General features: G+C 34.2%; 1 protein-coding gene across 4 annotated transcripts in view; it reads right to left on the reverse strand.

Annotated features, from left to right (window-relative positions):
- Nucleotides 1-569: 569 nt before the first annotated feature.
- The window catches only part of LOC150105306 (polyamine-transporting ATPase 13A3-like), a 479,234-nt gene continuing 458,861 nt past the window's right edge, over nt 570-20,942 (reverse strand). For all 4 annotated transcript variants that reach the window (XM_090394686.1, XM_090394683.1, XM_090394684.1 and 1 more), the window contains 2 exons: nt 19,988-20,080; nt 570-1,160 (listed from right to left, as the gene is read on the reverse strand). In XM_090394686.1, the coding sequence (XP_090250812.1) occupies nt 999-1,160; nt 19,988-20,080 (255 nt within the window). In that variant the 3' untranslated portion in view covers nt 570-998. The remainder of the gene's footprint in view (nt 1,161-19,987; nt 20,081-20,942) is intronic.

Below are 20,942 nucleotides of genomic sequence, written 5' to 3' on the forward strand. Positions count from 1 at the left end.
CACTGTAACAAACTACAATGCTATGTAAAATTTAAGTCACCACAGCAAATTGATCATGTAGTATTTAAATTTGCTGTAACAAAAGTCTGTTGTAAGGACTTTTTCAGTTAATGCGAGTTGACAAGGTTTTTCCCTCCTAAAGAAGAGACAAATTGGCCTTATAAACTCAGTTGCTTCAGCTGTAATTCCACCATTTCTTTTATTCATGAATGTGCGAAATTTTCAACTTTGAAAATTGTTTAACCAAATAACAATAATATAAAGGAATACTTATTGATCAGCTAAATCACATCCATCCATATAATAACAAATGCAGTCACTTTTAAAGTTACTGCAGTTAAATTGACATATAAAAATCAATTGTGAGTAATAATTAAAAAAAATTCTGGATTACTATATATCATTCCATATAAATTTCTAATCTGATTTAGAAGAAACAAAATTGCTACAAAAGCTAGATTAAATTTCGTATTTTATTTCACTATTACTTTACTCAGTACATAAATAAAATTTGAATTTTTTTTAAAGTGCAATCATTATTTAGTATGTATTCATTAATTGATTTAAACCTTTAACTTTAAGATTAACTACAGTTGTTGTCAATTGTTTAACCAAACAATAACTTCATTTCAGATAATCATTTATTTTTTCCCTCTGTAAGTTGAGGATATGAAAAATGACTAGAACTCAGTTTTTAATCAAAGTTTGGTAGTTAAATACTTAAGTAGTCTCACAAATCATTCCATAAATAGAATCTACTTTCCAAGAAAAAAAATGCCCTTCATTTTCACATCTACATATGGTAAATTGCAAAAGTAAATTTAGTTATTAAGAAAGCTTACAAATTTAAGTACGGCCTGCTCATATCAAATAAATTTTCCATCCAAACTGGATTAACTCTCCTCTTCCAAAATGAAACTAACCAGATAAATTATTTGTGATCAACACAAAATACAAAAATTTCCACCATTTCTTTTATTCATGAATGTGTGAAATTTTCAACTTTGAAAATCATTAATATATCTACAGCCTTCCATGCAATACCAATCATGATTAGCATCAATCTCCTTTTCAATAATCTTATACCTATTTTTGGGTTCATGTTTTTTGAACAGTAATCTCCAAAACCTTTTCAACCAAACACTTCGAGCAACAAACACCTAAATAAAACAATATATATTAATATCTGAAGGAAAATAATTTTTGTCACAGCAACACAATTAAGACACAAAAACAAGTACTTTATGTACTAATAACAAACATTATGTCCTAATAACTAATCTCCTTATACTCAATATTCTTAAACTTTCATGCAATACAAATGTCACATTATAATGTATTATCATAAAAAGTCTAGTCTAGTGGTCCAAATTACTGGACTTTAGCTGCAAATTCATTTAGTGATTGTAACCCTACCGCCATTTTATTAAATGTTAAAAATACTGAGAAGTGATATGTGAAAAGACTTTTTTAATATCAAGAGGAAAAAGAACAAGGAGAGAAAAGTATATTATTTCACTGAACTGCTACTGAAATTCAAAGTGTAGATATGCTGTAGGTTTGTCTTTTGCCTTTTAATAAGCAAACTTTCAAAACTAAAAAAATCGTTTTTTTTTATTGATACTCAATAATTTGAGAATTAATGAAGTTCTCAAATTAAATAGTTTTTCTTACACCATAAATGACACTGAATAAATAATTATTGACAAAATAAAACATCACAGATAAAAGTGTCAACATTGTGCTTCTTCATTGATATATTCATAACATTTAGCAGTCTATCTTGTTGAAATTTTGAAGCTGCACTGAATATGCAATAAATTGGAGAATGTTATCTTTAGATAATGATAATTTTTCAGAGAACAGCTTATATATGGATATAAACAAAGTGGAAAACAACTAAATATGCAGCTTTCACAGTGATTTTATATTTGTGTTTCTTATGACTAAGCCATATTTTGTAATTATATTAAAATAGGCTTATTTAATGTATGTGACTGCAAGTCACTGAAATTAAATTACACAGAATAAGCAAAATTTAGCTGTTTTAATGGGTACCCAAGAAACAAGTCTTACATATATTAAATCTTTATGCTAGCTAGAATATCTTAGCTCAATTTAAACATTATTTATGAAAAATATATTAGTCTTAACATTTTCAGTGTTAAAGGTCAATAATATTACAACTTAAAGATTATGCTTTGCCTCAATTTAGAAGATAATAGAAATAGTAAGTTTTAAAACTCTGCATCAATTGTTCAAAATTCAAGAGCTCTGGCATTTCTTTTCTCAATATAACACATCTAATTCTTCCCATAATATTTTGCAATTTCAAAAGTAATAAGCTACTCTTATAAATAGGAAAGAATAATGAATGTCTGATAATACATGATGTTGTTTTCAGTATAGTGAAAAATCACTAGTGGTCATAACAGAATTAGAATATATTATACAGTAATCTACCATTTGTCCGTGCAGTTAGCCTAGTGGCTGTGCGCTTTGAACCATATGCCTGGGGAAGGAGTGTCCTAGGTTCGATTCCCATTGAAGACATAAGGAGCTGAAGCTTCTTCAGCCATAGCCAAGTTAGCTGGTCTTGGGCATGGACAGTAGGGTTTTTTCCCCCAGTTTATCCTGGGGTGTTTTATCCCACAAACAAGCAAACTGGTCCCATGAACATACAGGATACAGCCATAGGATATAGTACGGCAAGGAAGGCAACAGGAAACCACCTTGCTCATAGTCACTTCCCTAGTATGGTAGCATAGCTGCCCCTACCATCCGTATGGATGAAAGGAAACTAATCATCATCATCAATCTACCATTTATGCAACCACATTGGAAAGGCAATTTGCTGTTCTGATAATTGAGGGGTTGGATAATTGAAGGGTCATTGTTTTGAAGGTTAGATAAATGGTAGATCACTATATATATATATATATATATTATAAAATAATGATGTGGCTATGCATGTAGAATATAAGCAAAGATTGGGAAAGAAGGAACCTGTGTGCATGCATTTATTTATTTTTTTTGAAAAGCTGGAGGTGTGGAAAACAATTTGTTCTTTGGAAAAAAGACTTTCGCAGAGGCAGATGCAATAAAATAAGAGAAACAGATTATAAAAGAATGTTTGGCTACTGCTGCTCTTGTTTTAATAGGCACAATGAAAAGCAGAGGAATGATGCTACCAGCTCAGTGGAGCAGTCCCCATGGAAATACCTAAAAAGAACAGCAGCAACAGCAAATTGCCTTTCCAATGTGGTTGCATAAATTACCATTTATGTAACCACTGTAATTTGGTTGTTTCTATTAATTATTCTGAGTAATTTCTATAACTCAGTCAAATAGGTGAGGCAGTAGTCTAACTATAGAAAGGAAAAAAATATGCATGTGTAAATGACATGCTATGAGAAGAAAAAAGAAAGTTTCATTTTCAGTAATACAAGTTACAAACTGATTTGTGGTAGCTACATAATTTATAGTCACAAGTCTGTCTCATATTTTAATGCCCTGATGAAAAATTGCATCTATAGAAGCACAGCTTTTCATATTTACTTCAGCAGGGCTGGTGTTGAGGTTGAACTTCTCTTTAAGAAATTTGGCAAGGACTTGTGAAATGATCGGAGTAATGAACATTGAAGTCACCATTTAGAATCACTGGTATTCAACGATAATTTTTATTTAACAATGCAGCACCAATGGTATATGGCAAGGGAATGAAGTGAATGAAATCCATAATACACTGTTTGGAAAGAAGTCAACAGACATCCCCATGGGCAAGGTGCATCATGCCATGTAACAAATCACGTGTTTGTAACCAGTATAAATTAGAGGAATATGATACTTCCAAGTCAGTGCAACTGTGTCTAGGTGAAATGGCTACAAGAAGGGAATTGATGGAGTTTGAAAGAGGTGTTGTGATAGGATGCCATGTTGCATGCCCTAATATATATATGTTATGGATAATGTAATAAATCTGGTTATTATTAATAGTTACCAGCTATTATTATTATTAATTATTAATACCAACCAAATAACGATGTTAAAGTAAATAATTTACGAGAATTAATCACATGAACCGGTAATTATTAATAATTCCTAGAGGAGTCTGGTAAATGTAATAAAAACATGTTTTATAAAAAATATTTTTTTTAATAGGAGAAAAATTTAACAGAAAAAATAGGAGATAAATACCTTATTATATGATTATATTGTTGTCCGGTTAAAAACAAATTACTTATTTTTGCAGGAAAGACCTTTGTAGCACTTGGAATTACAAAGGATTTCTGACTTTTTTACATTTGCAGATTTGAGTTACAATGGGCTGTTTCTTAGACTTATCTTCATTAATTGAAATAAAAGTTTCCTTACAAACGGTAAATTCGTTCCTCAAATAGAGTTGGTTTAAAATACCATATTTTTTATCTAATTTATATAGGTTTTCATTCTCAATAGAAATTATAACAGCTATAATATTCCAGTTATCAGTCTTAGCCCTATCTACATCTTGAATTCTTATCTGAACATTTTTCTCCTACATTTGCAATTGGAAATTTAGTCAATGAAAGCTGTAACATTTTTTCAATTTGCTTCTTAAGTGACTGCTTAGCAGAGTTTCGATATTCTTGAATTTTTTCTGTGATTTCATTGAGTGCAAAAGAAGTACTTTCCTTACTTTTTTCATTATTTTCTAATTCAACATTAGTTATATTTTTTATTTTGTTATCTTCCTCATCTATCGTTCCTGTTTCAGAAGAATGTTGTTTTCCTTCGATTTGGCTAACACGCTTATTTCTGTTTTTGTTTGGATCTCCAACAGATAAGTCTTCACTTGTACCATCTATTTCCACTTCCACATTGTCACCGTTATCTGTCCTAATACTGATTAGTTTGATCTTTTAATATCATCTCAAGATCTTTACTCGTGATTTCTGACAAGGTATCGACTGGTAAGTATGTTTTCAAACCTACCTTAGCTTTACAGCCAAACATAGCTTTATAGAAACTGCTATTTATTCCAGAGTGATGTGCTCTGTTTTTCATTAATTGAATAAATGTTACCCCTTCTGACCATTTTGTTGTTTTATTTGTTTCAAGCCATGTGGATAACATTTTTTCAATGTCTTGGTTTGCTCTTTCAACCGAGCTTTGTGATCGACTTTGCCGTGGTTTTCCATGAACAATCTTAAGCTCATTCCACATTCCGCAGACTTCTTCAATAATTTTATTCATGAATTAATGGTCATTGTTACTTTGCAAGATGCATGGGACTCCAAATATTGTAAATACATCCAATAGATGATATGCAACTTCTTCAGCTCATTTTGTTTTCAAAGCTCTAAGTTGAACAAATTTCGTGAGATGGTCTTGATAAACCATTATAAGTTTATAATCACCATCAGCTTGTGACTGCATATCAGTTAAATCAATCTGACATCTAGAATTAAATTTTCTGCTTTTAATTGGTTTAACAATGAGTCCTTTTTTTTGGAATGCTCAATTTCTTTTGGCAGGGTTCACAAATATATCATAACAATTTCAACTGTTATGTTCTTATACTTCTCTTTAATCTCTTTCGTCATTCTGTTTTGTCCTCCATGGCCGATGGCAATATGAATGTCATGAATTAACTGAAAATTTTCCTTCAAAAAAGTGTAATACATAATCGGGTCTCCTTCATTTTTAACAGGTATGATGAGTTTTTCAACATTTCCAATATCATATCTTGATAAGTGTTGATAATCCTCAGGTGTTTTGCCAGAAACCTTCTCTTTGTTCTTTTTAGCTTTTGCTAAAAAGGAATAATACTCTTCTCTTGTGAATAACTGATTATTTTTCCCTTTTTTCTATCTAAACATATTAACTTGGTCGTTAAAAAATGTGGAGAAATGTACTCACTTACTAGCGACTGACGTAAATAAGAAAAACAAACCTCTCCCATTAACATAGTAATCAGTATTAAGCTGCTTCCAGGGCAGGGAGATGAAGCTGGGAGTCACGTGTAATTTTCTCTGAAAACCATACACAAAATTTCATAATGAAAAGAGCCAATTGATAGAGCGGGCTCACAAAATTATGAACACGTGTCCAACTGACAATTAATGAACTTGTCAATTATGGTAATCTACCAAAAAACAAATCCATTATGAAAAAGTATCTGTAACGCTTCTTCATTAGCGCTTTTGACTAAAAAAAAAAAAAAGAAGAAGAAAAAAAAAAGAAGAAAAAATGTGTTATGTGAAATTGAACAAGTTTTCACTAAATCAATGCATAATTAGATTAATTGCTCACAATGTTCAATGTGGGTTTAAGTGTACATCAAAAGCCAACAGAAATAAATTTCCAAAGCCAGGAGTCACATGGTACTTCCTCACCCTCCCTTAAACTTAGCACATTGAAATTTATTACATTTACCATCAAGAGTTGGGAAGTATTAATAATTACCAGATCATGTAATTAATTATTGTAAATTATTTACTTTAACCTCGTTATTTGGTTTGTATTAATAATAGCTGGTTATTATTAATATAAACTGATTAAAAAATTACTTGGACCATAAAATATATACCACTGGAGAAAAGATATATTGCAGATAGATGCTCATACTTGGAAAAGTTAATAAAGATCTTTTATTAAATATATATCTTTTTCTAAATCACTTAGGGAATTGAAACAACGTAGATCTGAATATAAATTAAATAATACTTTAATAGATATTTCCGATATTTCGGCAATGTCTCATTGCCATTTTCTAAAGGAACTTACAAAAAGGCAGGTGCACACAGGCCCTAACAATACAGTAACTGGAAATGAAGATATGAAGCTATCGTTCTCCTAGAAGTCCTGATGGTGCCCTCTGGTGTGCTAAGTAGGTGTTCTTGGCTGTTGGGCTGAAGGTCTGCTGATGTACGCCTCCCAAATTTGGGGCAGTCGCATACAATCAAATTTGTTGAGGTTTGGAGAGTTTCTTAGGGCAGAGGCTGATTCCATAAATAATCTTTCGAATTTATATTTGCTCCGGTGTATTATTGTTGCTTTCTTCCACCATATTCTGTGGCGAGTATCCAGAGCATGGTCTGCAAGACCAGAATGGCTATATTTGCGTTGTTTCAACTCCCTAAGTGATTTAGAAATGCATAACCAACGTATAAGCCTGTCTACGAGAATAAATATATATCGTTTCCACATTAGTTATAATCACCATGTCCCGTTACCTTGCAGCTTGTCGCTTCCTGATTTGGTTAATAATAAGCATTCAAACATATTTCAGCAAGATTCTATATTGTTGTGCAATTTTACAATGGACATGTTCTTGGCCAATAACATTTTTAAGACTGTAAAAGCACTATTGTACTATCAATGTTGTGCTGTCTTTTCCAGTAAAGCACAAGTTATTCTATTTATATATTACTTCATAACTTATCTGAATGGTGGCAGTGCATATCTAGTTTCTGTGATTGCTTGACCAGCACACAGAACAATACATATTTCAAAAAGATTCCTTGTTTTGAACTCCTGTGCTTATGCAATAGTTATACAATTATGAATGGAATGGGTTGCCTGAGTCAGTGTGCTTTGTCTATTAATGGTTTCAAGGAGAGGTACAGTAGATACTGTGTTGATAGTTTGGTTCTCCCATGATGAGTCTTAGGACTCCATGGAATAATAATAATTTGAGGGTTTCCAGTTATATAACATATTATGCTACAGAGTACATTTCCTCTATGGTCCATTGTGTTATCACTAAGTTAGTCAACTAGTATTGTGTAGAAAACTGCTTTTTTGTTTTGTGCACAATTTTATTACTTTAGGATATATTATATATAGAAAATGCTAAGAATAATATAAAATAACAGAAATAATGTATTATTTATTTGCAGGAAAACAATTTGATAAAAATTGTATAAGTTATTAGTGAATAATGGTTTGTGGTTTGAAAGAGAAAAAGAAACATGAGAGTAATTAATAGTATTTTTTGTATTAATCTCATTTTAATGTATTGGAGATTGCAGGTAATTAAACAATTTGAGTTTTGATTTTCATTTTGTTGAGATATTTGTACTTGTGTTATTTATGTGTGAAACTTCATGAAATTTATGGGAAGAAATTAGATTGTTTGTGTTTGCTTGTTTTCTTTTAAATTAATATTTTATATTATGTACTATGTGATGTTTGGCATTTTTTGTTCCCTTATGGACATAGTGTTTTGTTGTCAGCTTAGTGAAGTGTCACATGACTAAAATTGGCGGTTTGACATTGGTCACATAAGTGTTACATAGGTCATGTGGTTTTCTGGAATTCTCAGTCATTAGAAAAAAGCTCATCTCCAAGATGTACTCAAAGTTTCACATTTTTTTTTCCCAGAATGATGAAAGAAAATCAATATATTTTGCTTTTTTTTCAAATCACCCCAGTAAAACTCAAGTTGTCACAAAATAAGGTAATGTTGGCTATTCACTCTGTGTGTTGAAGTAGCCATAGTCACTTCTGTCACCCAATTTTCTGATGGAAGTATCCATGTATTTTCTCCATATAAAAAATTACAGGAAGTGTGTAAAGATGTTCCACATGAAAAAGTCCCAGAGGTCATCCAACTTGACACCCTTATAGTGAGAAGGACATGAAAGAAGAGTTGATCTTCACAGTATACCTTAAAGGAAAACTGCTTAAGAAAAGATCAGAGGTATTGGGAGAATGACATTTAAGTTCATAGGTGGATGATTTTTATTAGATCACTGCTTATAGCAAATACTTCTATGTCATATTCTGTCAGCCTGGTTGGTCAAGTGGATAGTGTACTCACTCTCCAACCAACAGATTTTAGCTTTGAATTCCTCCAGGCATGGATGGATCTTCATGTGTGAGATGCATTTTATTCCCCCATTGATCACCATCTTGCTCACTGAAGGTCTGACATAGCTTGAAAAAGTTCCAAGTTTTAGTCTCTACAGCAGGATTATCGGATTATGTAAAATCATAGAAACCTATGGGTGTCCTAAGGAGAGTTTTTGTTAAAATCTTTCATAGAAGGGAATCATTAAAACAGTGGAACCTGAGTCAGTGGAATTGGAAAATTGTGACCAGTGGGAGTTGTCAATATTAAGGTTACCTACAAAGATGATTGTGCCATTTATTATTATTATTAGACATCTCCAGGGAGTCCAAGGACTCATCGAGGGAGGGCACCTGCTCTACAACTCTATCTCCGCCACTCAATCGACCAACTGACCGCAACTACACCAACACCATCTACTGCCACCCACCACCACCACTGGTATTTCCAAGGACAATCGCAAACATCCATGCCCACGGCGGGATTCGAACCCACAGCCTTTTAGCTGGAGAGCGGATACGCTAACCACTCGGCCAGCCAGGCTGGCAATTTAGATAACCGACACGCAGAAGATCATCTTCAGAAATAAGAAGCTGAAAATGGTTAAGGTGGACTGTGGTTTTTATAACTGCAATTTCAGATTTAGTCAGAAATGAACAGTCTGGTTTAAAATATCCATAAGTGATGATGTAAATTGTTTATGTCATGAATGTGTGATTTTTTTTTTTTTTAGATTAGGATTTCTTGTGTCAACTAATTTTTTATTATATATATATATATATATATATATATCTTTAAAAACTTGGCATTATCTCTACACTAGGTAAACATGCTCATTCGCTCCTCTTCGATTTCTTTTTACAATCTTTCAGCAAAATGGTTATTCAAAACAAACAGTTAATAAGCTGCTATTCAATCCACCTCCTCACCATACTGAAGATAGAAACAGTGAAAAAGGCTACATATCCCTACCATATATCAGTTCTGTTTCACCTAAATTAGTCTCAAAAAATTGGATTTCATCTGGATTTCTTTCACTCCTCTACTTAAGTTCCATTCCTTGCTCAGCATGCCCAAGCAAAAACATAACTTAAAATATCCCAGTGTTTATCATATTTGGTGCAACTGCAACATGCCTTATTTTGGCCAGACTGAAAAATCCATCAAATTACTTCTAGAAGAACATAAAAGAGATGCCACATATGGCAGAACTAGAGCAAGTGCTCTGTTGAACCACATCCTCAATTCTGCTAATGCTAATGATGAAAACTATCATTCACCCAGTCATGTGAGACAAATCAGAAAACATATTTCGATGCTATGAAAAACTGAAGAAAAAAATTGTAGAATCTAAAGAAATCATCCTCAATAGTACATCTCAACACTAACTTCAGCTATAATCTCTCAGACTGCCATTGCACTTCTATCCAACTTGGTGTTCACAAGACCTTGAATGCATGCACATGCCCAACGACGAAGAGACAGACGGAACACCTTCAAATGTTAATATGTTAGCAGTTTAATGTTTAGATTTTTTTCTCTTGCAACGTTTGTTGGTCTTTCATGTTATACACCCAATGAAGTCTTCTAAGAAGACGAAACTAGTTGTGCGTTTATTTAAAATAAAAGTGTCCTATTTTTATCTCTTGGCTTATTGTAATTTAATCTGTTTCAAAAATGTCTCTCTCAGCTGAGTCCATCAGTTATATCATACACACGCACACATATATATCAGTGGTGTCGTGTGCCCATAACAGTTAGGTGTGCTGTCATGCGGCTTATGTAACCCCTACTACAAAATTCACATCAACGTGACGGCATGTATGAAAGTTTTAAGAGTGTATAGCACATCTTAATTGGTCCAATGCAATTAATTGCAGGATAAGTTTGAGTACTTCAATTTATCAATCAATTGTAACCAAATCTGCATAGAGTGGGGAGGGGAGGGGAAACTATGTTTGTTTTAAGATATATTAGAAAACAATGATATTTGGTTGGTATATTTGAATTACTCGAAGGTGTAAATATGTGAACCATCATTAATAAGTCATGTGAGAATGGAAAATGTAAAGGAAGGAATAAGTTTGAGTAGAAATATTTTCATTAATGATTTATTAATAATTGATATTTATGACACGTGCATCCTATATGTTGCTGGATAGAGAAAACAGCATGTGATCCTCTTAAGTCTAGACATGAATAAGTGAATTTATGATGGCATAATGGAAAAAACAAAACATTTTTGAGGAGATGGAAAGAGATTTGCTTGCAAATTATAAATAAATAACTAATAATAAACAGTCACTATAGGCAGGGGCTAATTCAATGAACTAATAATGTTAATCAGGTGATTCATTTAAGTGTGGCAGGAATACATGGTTTGATTGAGCAACAAATCATCTTGTAAAATTTTGTTGTGCATGTTATGTGTATTTCTATGGTTTATGTATATTTCGCTTCATTTTCTAAGAATTTTCTTTTGCTTACTTAGACTCAGTATATATTTTACACAATAATAGGATACATAATATCCAATTATTCTCGGAATTATCCCACTTTCAGGAATCCTACATTCATTAGGTTTTTTTTTAGTCTCAGCAGCTCTTCTGTCTTATCAATAATAGATATTTCACATATGCTAGTATTATGTTGTAGATCAACAACGTTTTACAATACACGGAAGTATTCATTTTTATTCAGGAATAGATAAATTTTTACTACATCTGTGGTTTCTGAAGACTAAAATAAAAATTTCCCTATGCCGCTAAAAAACTTTCCAACCTTAACAGATGCTATACTGCACAATAAGTAAACAAAAACAGCAAAATACAAGTCACTTTGTTTATAACTAAATACAGTAAACAGATATTTAGCATCTGTGTACTAGGACAATTACTGTAATTAGAGACAACTTGAATAACACACTTAATGGAAAAACACTCCTCCCCAGAAGACTATGCCACATGCATGCATGCGCCAGACACAATAACCAATCACAACCACTAGGTGCTATTGTTTCAGTGCTCACTCTGCTTCACCTTCTAGCAGGTTTAAAACCATTGAAACGCTAAGAATTTGACCTGCTGCAACATCTATGTTTGTTCAAAGGGCTCAAAGGTGTATGTATTTGAGACTGCACACCTGGGCTATTAACATGAATAAGATGCAATGTTTAACCATCGAAAAGTGTCCTCTTCATGAAGCATTAGTGTATTGTGTTCAATTTTAGAAATCATGCAAGCAAGGAAACAATTAGAGGAGTCTTTAAAGGGAATAAATGCAAAAATATAATATCGGATATATTGCTATTTTGTGGATGCACATCACACACCCGGAATATTCACCCCCAATATATATATATATATATATATATATATGCCCCTGATATACACACACACATATACATTGTAGGGACACTATGAAAGCACTTGTACTTTTCATGGTGCATTTTTCTAAGTAGGAATTTTGTCTCAGTCATGGAGACATCATAGAGGATACAATATAAGAATTGTAATGTACACATGAGAAACACAAGTGGAAATGATCATACTGAAAGCCTTAAGTTCTAGTAGGTTATTCTGGGAAATTTCACACAATTATGTTTATTGAGCTTGGGTTGATTTTGTTGCAGTGAAGTGGAGATTTTTTTTTTTTAAATATCTGACCTGCATGAAAGATGAAAGGTCCAAAGACCTATAGCAGATTGCCCATGTATGGGCAAGAGGAAAGGATCAATCTATTTATATATATATATATATATATATATATATATATATATATTTTTTTTTTTTTTTGAACTGGCATCTACCCTACAGCATGGAAACAGGACCACCTCCAGCCCATCCCACAGAACAAAAGTAGATAGAATGAAAGATAAGGCAGTGAAATTGGTTTGGTGAGTTTCAATATGGACTGTAAATGGGTGTTGGTTAGCGGCATTCCTTGTTGTAATGATTTTGGAGGAAAGTGGAGGAATAATAGTGGCTAATTCAGCAGAGCACTGTCCATGAAAGTATCTGTAGAAGAGGCACTAGGTAGAAACTGAACATCTGTGTGTGAGAGAGGGATTGAAGTGGATATGTGAAAGACAGATCAGTAATTAACTGGATTGTCCTTATCTGGATAGAATTAAGCAATCATAGAGGAATTTAGTGTACTACCTCATGGTTCGAGTTAGAAGGTATGAAGTAGTGTCTTGTGCAAAAAAGTACACTAAATTTTTTGACAGCTGCAGAGGCTTTGGTTGAAATGTGGAGGTATAGGTCAGTCTGAGGAGAGAAAGCTGATCATGTTTGGATATCTCAGTATTAATGAAAGTAAAGGGAGGAATGTGAGCTCTTTCTTGCAAGAGATCAGACAGGTCTGAGTTTTGGTAGCATTAATGTCAACAAGGTCGTTCTTGCCCCATCGTGATATAGCTAGGAGATTGGAGTTCAGGATACTGATTGTGGTGGATCTTGAAGATTCTAATATGCAAGCACTGCAAGGTTTGTCAAATAAAAAGGGGGAATGGAGTGTATTGTCATTGGCAAAGCTGTGGATAGGATTGGAAGTCTGTGATAGCAGGTCATTTACATACAAGAGGAAACAATTGGGTGAAAGAATAGAACTCTAGGGTACTCCTGCATTCATGTAGAAATCTGAGGAGAGGAAGCCATCTACCATGACACGTAGTGAGGCGACCAGTGAGAAAGTTTGCATAGGGTGGAAGGCAGTTTGCTAAGTAGGTCCCTGTACCAAACCCAATCAAACACTTTTGATTGGGTTTGGTACAGGGAATTCAGAGTAATTTAATAATAAGGTGTGACACTTTTTGGCAACTGGCATATGGAAATATGACTTCTGCATTGCTTCAACCTTGGTATCACCTCTGGGTCTGGCCTCCACTGAAGAGGTTGACCTCAATAAAGGTCGAAACCGGTCTGGGTAGTGAACCTTCCCATAATGCATAGTATTCCACATGTCCCAAGGAGATATGCTTTGCATTATGGGATACTAAGGAAAGTGATCAGAACTCAGTCCACCTTTGCCATGAGTTGCCCCAGTCCTGAAGATACTTCAGATGCAAACTTTGTTTGCTTACACTTGAATAAAGGATTAAACTAAATATATAATTTATGGGTTTGGTACAGGGCTTGAGTCAAGAGGTGGGTGGTGAAAGCTAGAAGATCACAAGTGGCAGAAGATCCATAGTGTTGGTCACTGATTACTTGGTGTTCAGAAGTTAGTCGTTAATGACCTTCTCCATAATTTTAGAGAGAACAGAAGTGAGAGTAATTGGGCAGTCGTTTGTTGGTTGACTTTTATTACCTTTCTTTGGGATGGGCTGGAGGTGGGCCTGTTTCCATGCTGTAGGATAAATGCCAGTTGAACAGGATATGTTGAAGATGCGATACAGAATAGGAGTTGTTTCTGAGGTATAAGTTTTTAACATAATAGGTGGGTTACCATCAGAATCAGATGTCTTGTTTGTGTTCAGGTTATTAAGGATTTTTCAGATTTCTTTCTCGCAGAAGACTATGAGAGAGGTGACATAGAGAATGTAGGAATTGGAAGAGAAGGGTTATGCCAGTAAGTTGGCCTTGTCTTTAGGTAAGATGACTACAGTACCATCCAGATGTGAGGGAGGTGGAAACCTGGGTGGGCAAGAGTTGTGCCCAATGGTCTTGGCAAGGGACCAGAAAGAGTGACTGCCATTTGGATAGGAGATGAATTTGTAGCAGCAAGAGTTTTGGTCTTGAGCCATTCATGGTATGCAATCGTTTTTCTTTACTGAGTTGGCATACTTTTTTGAGAACCAAGGCTTGGATGGTGGCCTTTATTCCAAGCAGGTGTTTGGATCAGGGTAAAAGAAGCAATGTTTGGACCATGGAAAAGAGGAATAGAAGATACAGAGGTCATCCCTTCTTGTTTGTTGTGCTAAAGGATATGAGACTGAGAACTGGTGGGGTGAAGGTTGTTCTGTAGCAAAAGAGACTGTATGAGGTTATGATCTGAGTTAGCAAGAGGAGAACTGACATTCACAGTATACTTGGAAGGAGGAGCTTGTTAGGAAGAGATCTCAAAGTGTGTTGGCAAATTGGAGGGGAGTTGTCAGGGTTTCTTGTAAGGAGACTGACAATCCATGTTAGATCACAGCTAATGTCAAACTCTTCAGCATCCTTGTCTTCTTGATCAGTGAAATTGGAGAAAGGAAGCCAATTTGATCTATGGACATTGAAGTCCAAGATGGATGACCTCACGGAAGGATGCCCAAGAAGGATGACCTTTCTAGAACACAAATACCTTAAGGTATTTCTGTTCTAGAAAGCACAGGTATAATAAGAGAGTCAAAGAGGTTAAAGTGGTTAATGGAGTTTGGAGAGCAATAGAAATAGGATATGAAAAGGGTAGGTTGGTTTGGTAGAGGAATACTGAGCCAAAGCAGATGAAATGGGGGGGGGGGAAAGAGATTCAAAGTTTTGCAATCTCTGACATAGTATGTTACTTCTGATCAATGCACAAGTGCCACCCTTGTGGCTGAGAGAGAACTGTGTAATGTGTAGTTTGGGCATTTGAGGTGGACAATTAGAGTTCTGATAAGAATAATAATTCTGGTTTAGAAGACTGGAGATGGTGATGCATATCTTTAGGCCACAGATGTTGTTGAAGTGGATGCAGAAACTTTTTTTTTTTCCTAGTATGGGAGTGTCATGATAAAAATGTACCAGATTTGTGTTTCACTATGCAGTGAAGAGATGGTGCTAGTACTGTATATCTAATATTCTCTGATATGGCTCAGTACATGTGTAATTTGAACTATGTTTTTTAGTTTTGCACCAGTCTTTTTTAATTTGCTAATTTCAACATCCTGAAATATGGCAAAACAATATGAATTAATTTACTCATCATCATCATCATCTAAAGAGAGTGCCTACATGCCAGTTATTCGCTGTAATCAAAACTGATACAACCAGACAAATCTCAGTAGATTCTAGATATCATATTCTATTTAGTTATATTAAGTGAGAGTGGAAGTATCAATACAGTTTTAAATCATTTAGCTGATTAAAATTGAAAGGAACCTATATAGCTCAGTTTTGGTCTTTCAGGTGGAAAGACTAAAACCTGGGTTATGATACTATCTATGACGCAAAGAGCCTTTCTGGCCAGAAGAACACACACAATTTACAGGACAGTAGTTAGTCCTGCCTCCATATTATAAGCAAAAAGAAGGTTTCTAAGAAGCCAGGTAACTTGGTGATGACTAGTCACTGATCCTAACACAAGCAGGAGAATGGGATGGAACCAAAATTGAACTGGATGGCCCATTCAGCCAGTGTGAAGTTACTGCTTTATATAATTTTGAAAAGTTTTTTTTGCCAGATTTTGTCTTGAAATTGGTTGGGTTGTATGAAAAACTGATGTATTTTACATTTCCTTAAGTGTTAATATGAATTGAACAAAAATCATTCAGCAGAAGATTAAATCATTGTATTTTAAATGTTATACCATTTCAGCTACTTACTATCCTCCTTCTCTTGTTTCATGTTATTTTAGCTTTAAATAGCCAACTAAGATTAACATATTTTCAATGAAATTATAACAAAAGGGATTGATTTTGGTTGGATATACATATTTGAGAAAGTCTAATATAATAGCTAAAACTATAATACAGGAAGGCCTCATTTTACATTTCCTCTATCTACAAAGATTCAAATTAATGAAAATTTCAAAATCAACAGCAAAAAATCCAAAATATAAAGAACAAAACAAAAAACAAAAGCATAAATGCAGCATATTGGTAGCATTCATGATTGTCTTTTGTTTTATATTCTATATCACTGTGGTAGGGATTTCAAAACCGTTTATATTTTGACCCACCATGAACTATTATTATTATTAAGTGACACCTCCAAGTAGCCCAAATACTTATCGAGGGAGGGCATCTACAACTTTCTTCTACAGCTCTCTGTCATCACTACTCAATCCACCAACTACAGCGACCTCATCTACACGAACGGCATCTAGTGGGTGGTGAGCAGTGCCCATGGTGGGATTAGAACTTGCAGCCTTTTGGTTCTAAATGCTAACTACTCAAGCCAATCAGACTGGCTATAAAAAGCGTCTCTAAAAATTAGGTGACTCTCAGGCCACTCCCTGTGAGTGAACAAAGGATCATCCAACTTGTGGTGGTTCCACAAAGTGACAGGCTCACCCTACCACTACACAAAACCACTCATATCCCACGGAAAAGCATTCACTGACATGGCCGCAATAGAAGCCACTGGAAAACATCAACCCCTGGAGACTCAAAATGCTCTCCCCCAGTAAAGCTGCCAACTCATTCCCCCGAAATGTTAAGCCTCCTTCAGCAGAAGCCAGACTCAGAAGAAATAAGAAAGAAACCTTAAAAGAGCAGAAACTGTTGTTAGTTTCTATAGAAACTATGTTGTAAAGTCTGCTAAAAAGTGAAAATTTTACTAATATTAGTATTTAAATAATAAATTAAAAATGTCATCTAAAGGTAGAGCTCATTCGATGTCTTCCTCAGCTGAATAAATTCAGGAAATAACTGACCAATGAGGAAAAAAATGGAAGTGATTTGACATATCAAATCTGGCGAGTCATTCCGATGCGTGTAAAAGCATTAAAGTTATCACCTTCTATAGTTTCAACAATAGTAACCAATGCAGAGAAGATAAAGCATTTACATACAAGAATTGTTAATGCAAAAGTATCAAGGAAATGATATTTAAGGAGTGAAGTAATGAAAAAATTATTAGTGCTATGGATTGACGACATGAAATTAAAACAACTTTCCTATAACTCAAGCAGTAATCATGGACAAGGCAAAGTCCTTATTTATGTACATAAGTTTAATATTGTTTGAACCAGTTAACATTCTTCATGGTCTTTCTATATGGAAGAAAATTAAATTAATTTTTTCCATGATAGAAAAAAAAAGTACCAAATGCAGGCAGCTCTGGGTTTACGCCTCGCTTCCGTTCCTGAAAAAATGGGTGTAAACCGAATCAGCATAAAACGAACCGAGTTTTAACGGGAGGTACAAAGTTATGTTCCGCGCAGTCAAAAAATATGCACATGAAGTATGTGTAACATTATTATATTTAAAGCTTTGATAATGCATACATATATATTTGTTAAAATAAAATTATTAATAACGAAAACAAAATAAAATTATATACAAAAAATATGAAACTTCGAAAAGATATTACATATTTCTATGTTGAAGTTCCTGGTTTCGGATCACCTGCATTTTTTTTTGAAAAAAGTACTATCCAGTGTTAACTGCCTAGATTTTCTTTTTCTTTCTTTAAGGAGTTCAGTGTAAGTTCGAATAAATGCGATTACACTCCTTTTTACGTTTGCACTCCGTTCCCAATTGTGGTCCATTTCGCAGAGTTCATCAGTCAATGTCTCTATGCTTGCAAGGATATGCTGTAAATTGGTGATTTTTATATCTCTCAGAAGACCTTGACTTAATTGTTTGGCTAATTCTTTTAAGTCTTCATTGGAAAGCGGTTTATCATGCTCTCTAAGACTTCTGTCACATCCTCAGCTGTAATATCGTCTAATTCCCACCTCTCGCGTAAGCTTGGTAACGTCTTCAATAACATTCTCCTCTTGCTCTAATTCCTCAAAGTCATGCATAAATGCTGGAAGAAGTTTTTGCCATGCTCCTTTTAAACACTTTGCTGACACTTCGTTTCAAGCTGCCTTGATGTTGTTAATGCCATCAAAATATCGAATGACTACCAATAGTCTTTAATAGTTTTTCCTGAAGTGTTCAAGACTCTTACCATTTCCATAAATGTTATATGGAGGTAACAGGCTTTGAAGGTTGATATAATCCCTTGATCCATCGGTTGCAAAAGCGATATTGTGTTTGGGGAGCATGTAAACAATCTTGACATCCAATGGTGTTCTTACTTGAGCAAGGTTTTGAGGATGTCCAGGGGCATTATCCAAGAGAATCAATACCTTGGCTGGCAAATCATTTTCTTTACAGAGGTGAAGTACGGTAGGACAAAATAATTTGTGTACCAATCTATAAAAACGTCTTGTGTAACCCAAGCTTTCTTGTTCCATTTCCAATAGACTGGCAGCATGGCTTTTAGATCCTTGAGGGCACGTGGTGTCTGTGAATGGTACACCAACATTGGTTTAAGCTTCAAAGTTACAGAGACACTTGCACCCAACAAAAGTGTAAGTCTATTTTTTTGCAGCTTTAAAACCTGGAGGGAACATTCTTCACAGGAACTGAAGGTGCATGATGGCAATTTTTTCTAGTAGATCCCAGTCTCATCAACATTAAAAATGAGATCAGGAGGATAACTTCCTTGTTCTACACAGTCTTGAAATTCTTTAGGAAAAGCAGCTGCTACTGCAACATCTGTTTACCCCTGCTATAACTGACATGTTTTGCATTTAGTACTGCCGTAGACTGTTGTGTAGACTGTTTTGTTCTATATGCATTTATCATAATTGTAGTAACAGTTGATGGAGGCAAGTTCATACTTCTACAGACATTAGCACGTGTCTGCCCATCTTCCATTCTTCGAATCACCTCCATCTTCTTTTCAAGTGTGACTGATTTCCGAGCCTTCTTAACACCAAGTTCTGCTAACTTTTGCACTTCTTTTATCAGACATGGTATGTAATTACATTCTTTATCAATTTAAATAAGTGCGTATGTAAAAAAAAATAAATAGAACAATTAGGTAGATTCAACAGTAAAACTAGGTTTGATACATGTATGTCGTAGTAGCCCAGTAAACATTCGAACACTAGAGTGCCTGCTAGTATCGTTTCTCAGTCAGATCACACTATAGTAAGAAAGCACGCGCAGGCATGCTTTCTTACTATAGTGTGCGTTATTGTGAATTGGCGTAAATTGAGCCAGCTTAAACTGAGGACTGCCTGTACTGCACTTCGTGAATAAGATATTTAAAATGTTGCTTTCAATTTGTTTATATATAAATTGGCATCTATTTAAAATCATTATTCTTCCAGTTTAATATTTGAACCTCTGTGAAGAAATTGTTCATCAAGTAAAACAAAAAAGAAAACATTTAACAATCCAAATTATTTTCTGTTAAGAAACTAATCTTAATAACATAGAAAAATTAAATGCATATAGTAACTTACCTCTAGTGTAATGGATAGAACAAAATTACAGCATACCAGGATAAATAAGGTAAGACGAAAGTGAAAATGATGATTAGGTTGCCATGGTATAATCTTCATAAAAGAGGAAAAATAAAGGTACACAATTTATGTTTATAAAGAAAATGTAGAATAATTTCCAAGTAAATTAAACACAGTAAGAAAGCATTGATTTAAAGTAGCTTTCTATTGATGAATGAAAAACCTTAAACCCATTTTCATGCTGTTAAGAAGTTTTACTTTGTTTTCAGCAATCTTAATATTGGACAATGCCTGAAGTGTAGCTTGTACAAAAAAAAAAAAAAAAAAAAGCTCAAAATTCATGATTCTTAATTTTTGTTTCGGAGGCATAATTCCTTCTCTGAACTTTACATAATCACTTCTATAATCCACATACTTCTGCTAACATTTCAAGTAGTTTAATGAGACTGATTATTTTGCTCATGTCATTACATCCTCATTTGCACCAAGGTGATGTGCAGAAAACTACTGCTTCAGGTTTGCAAAGCATGGAAAAGATAAAGGAGATTATTCATATATATCAAGTGAGATCACCTGCTTCCAAGTTATGCAACAGCCTTTCATTCGGTATTCTGCCTTAGCAAAATCCAAAAGTATGATGGTGTATCCATTCCTCTTGTCTAACTCAATGGTAACATTGAGTCAGACAAGAATGTGAGCAAGTTGCTCAAATATGACTTTCTCTTAATAAACCCATGGCATTCATTGCAAAGTAGAGATTCTCTGTCAGCCCATTTCTGAATGTGAACCCTAACCAACTTTTCCAAAATCTTCACCACCACTCCAGAGATACTAATAAGTCGATAGTTGGATTCATCAGTCTTTGCACCACCCATGTGCACTGTGATTACTATACACTCTTTCCAAAGTATACAGCCTGATCAGAGGAATAGCCAGTTTAGTTGATATTATCCCA

This window comes from Typopeltis vanoorti, chromosome 6 (assembly GCF_054136105.1).
Source record: "Typopeltis vanoorti isolate ZY-2024b chromosome 6, IOZ_Tvanoo_1.0, whole genome shotgun sequence".
Lineage (NCBI taxonomy): Eukaryota > Metazoa > Arthropoda > Arachnida > Uropygi > Thelyphonidae > Typopeltis > Typopeltis vanoorti.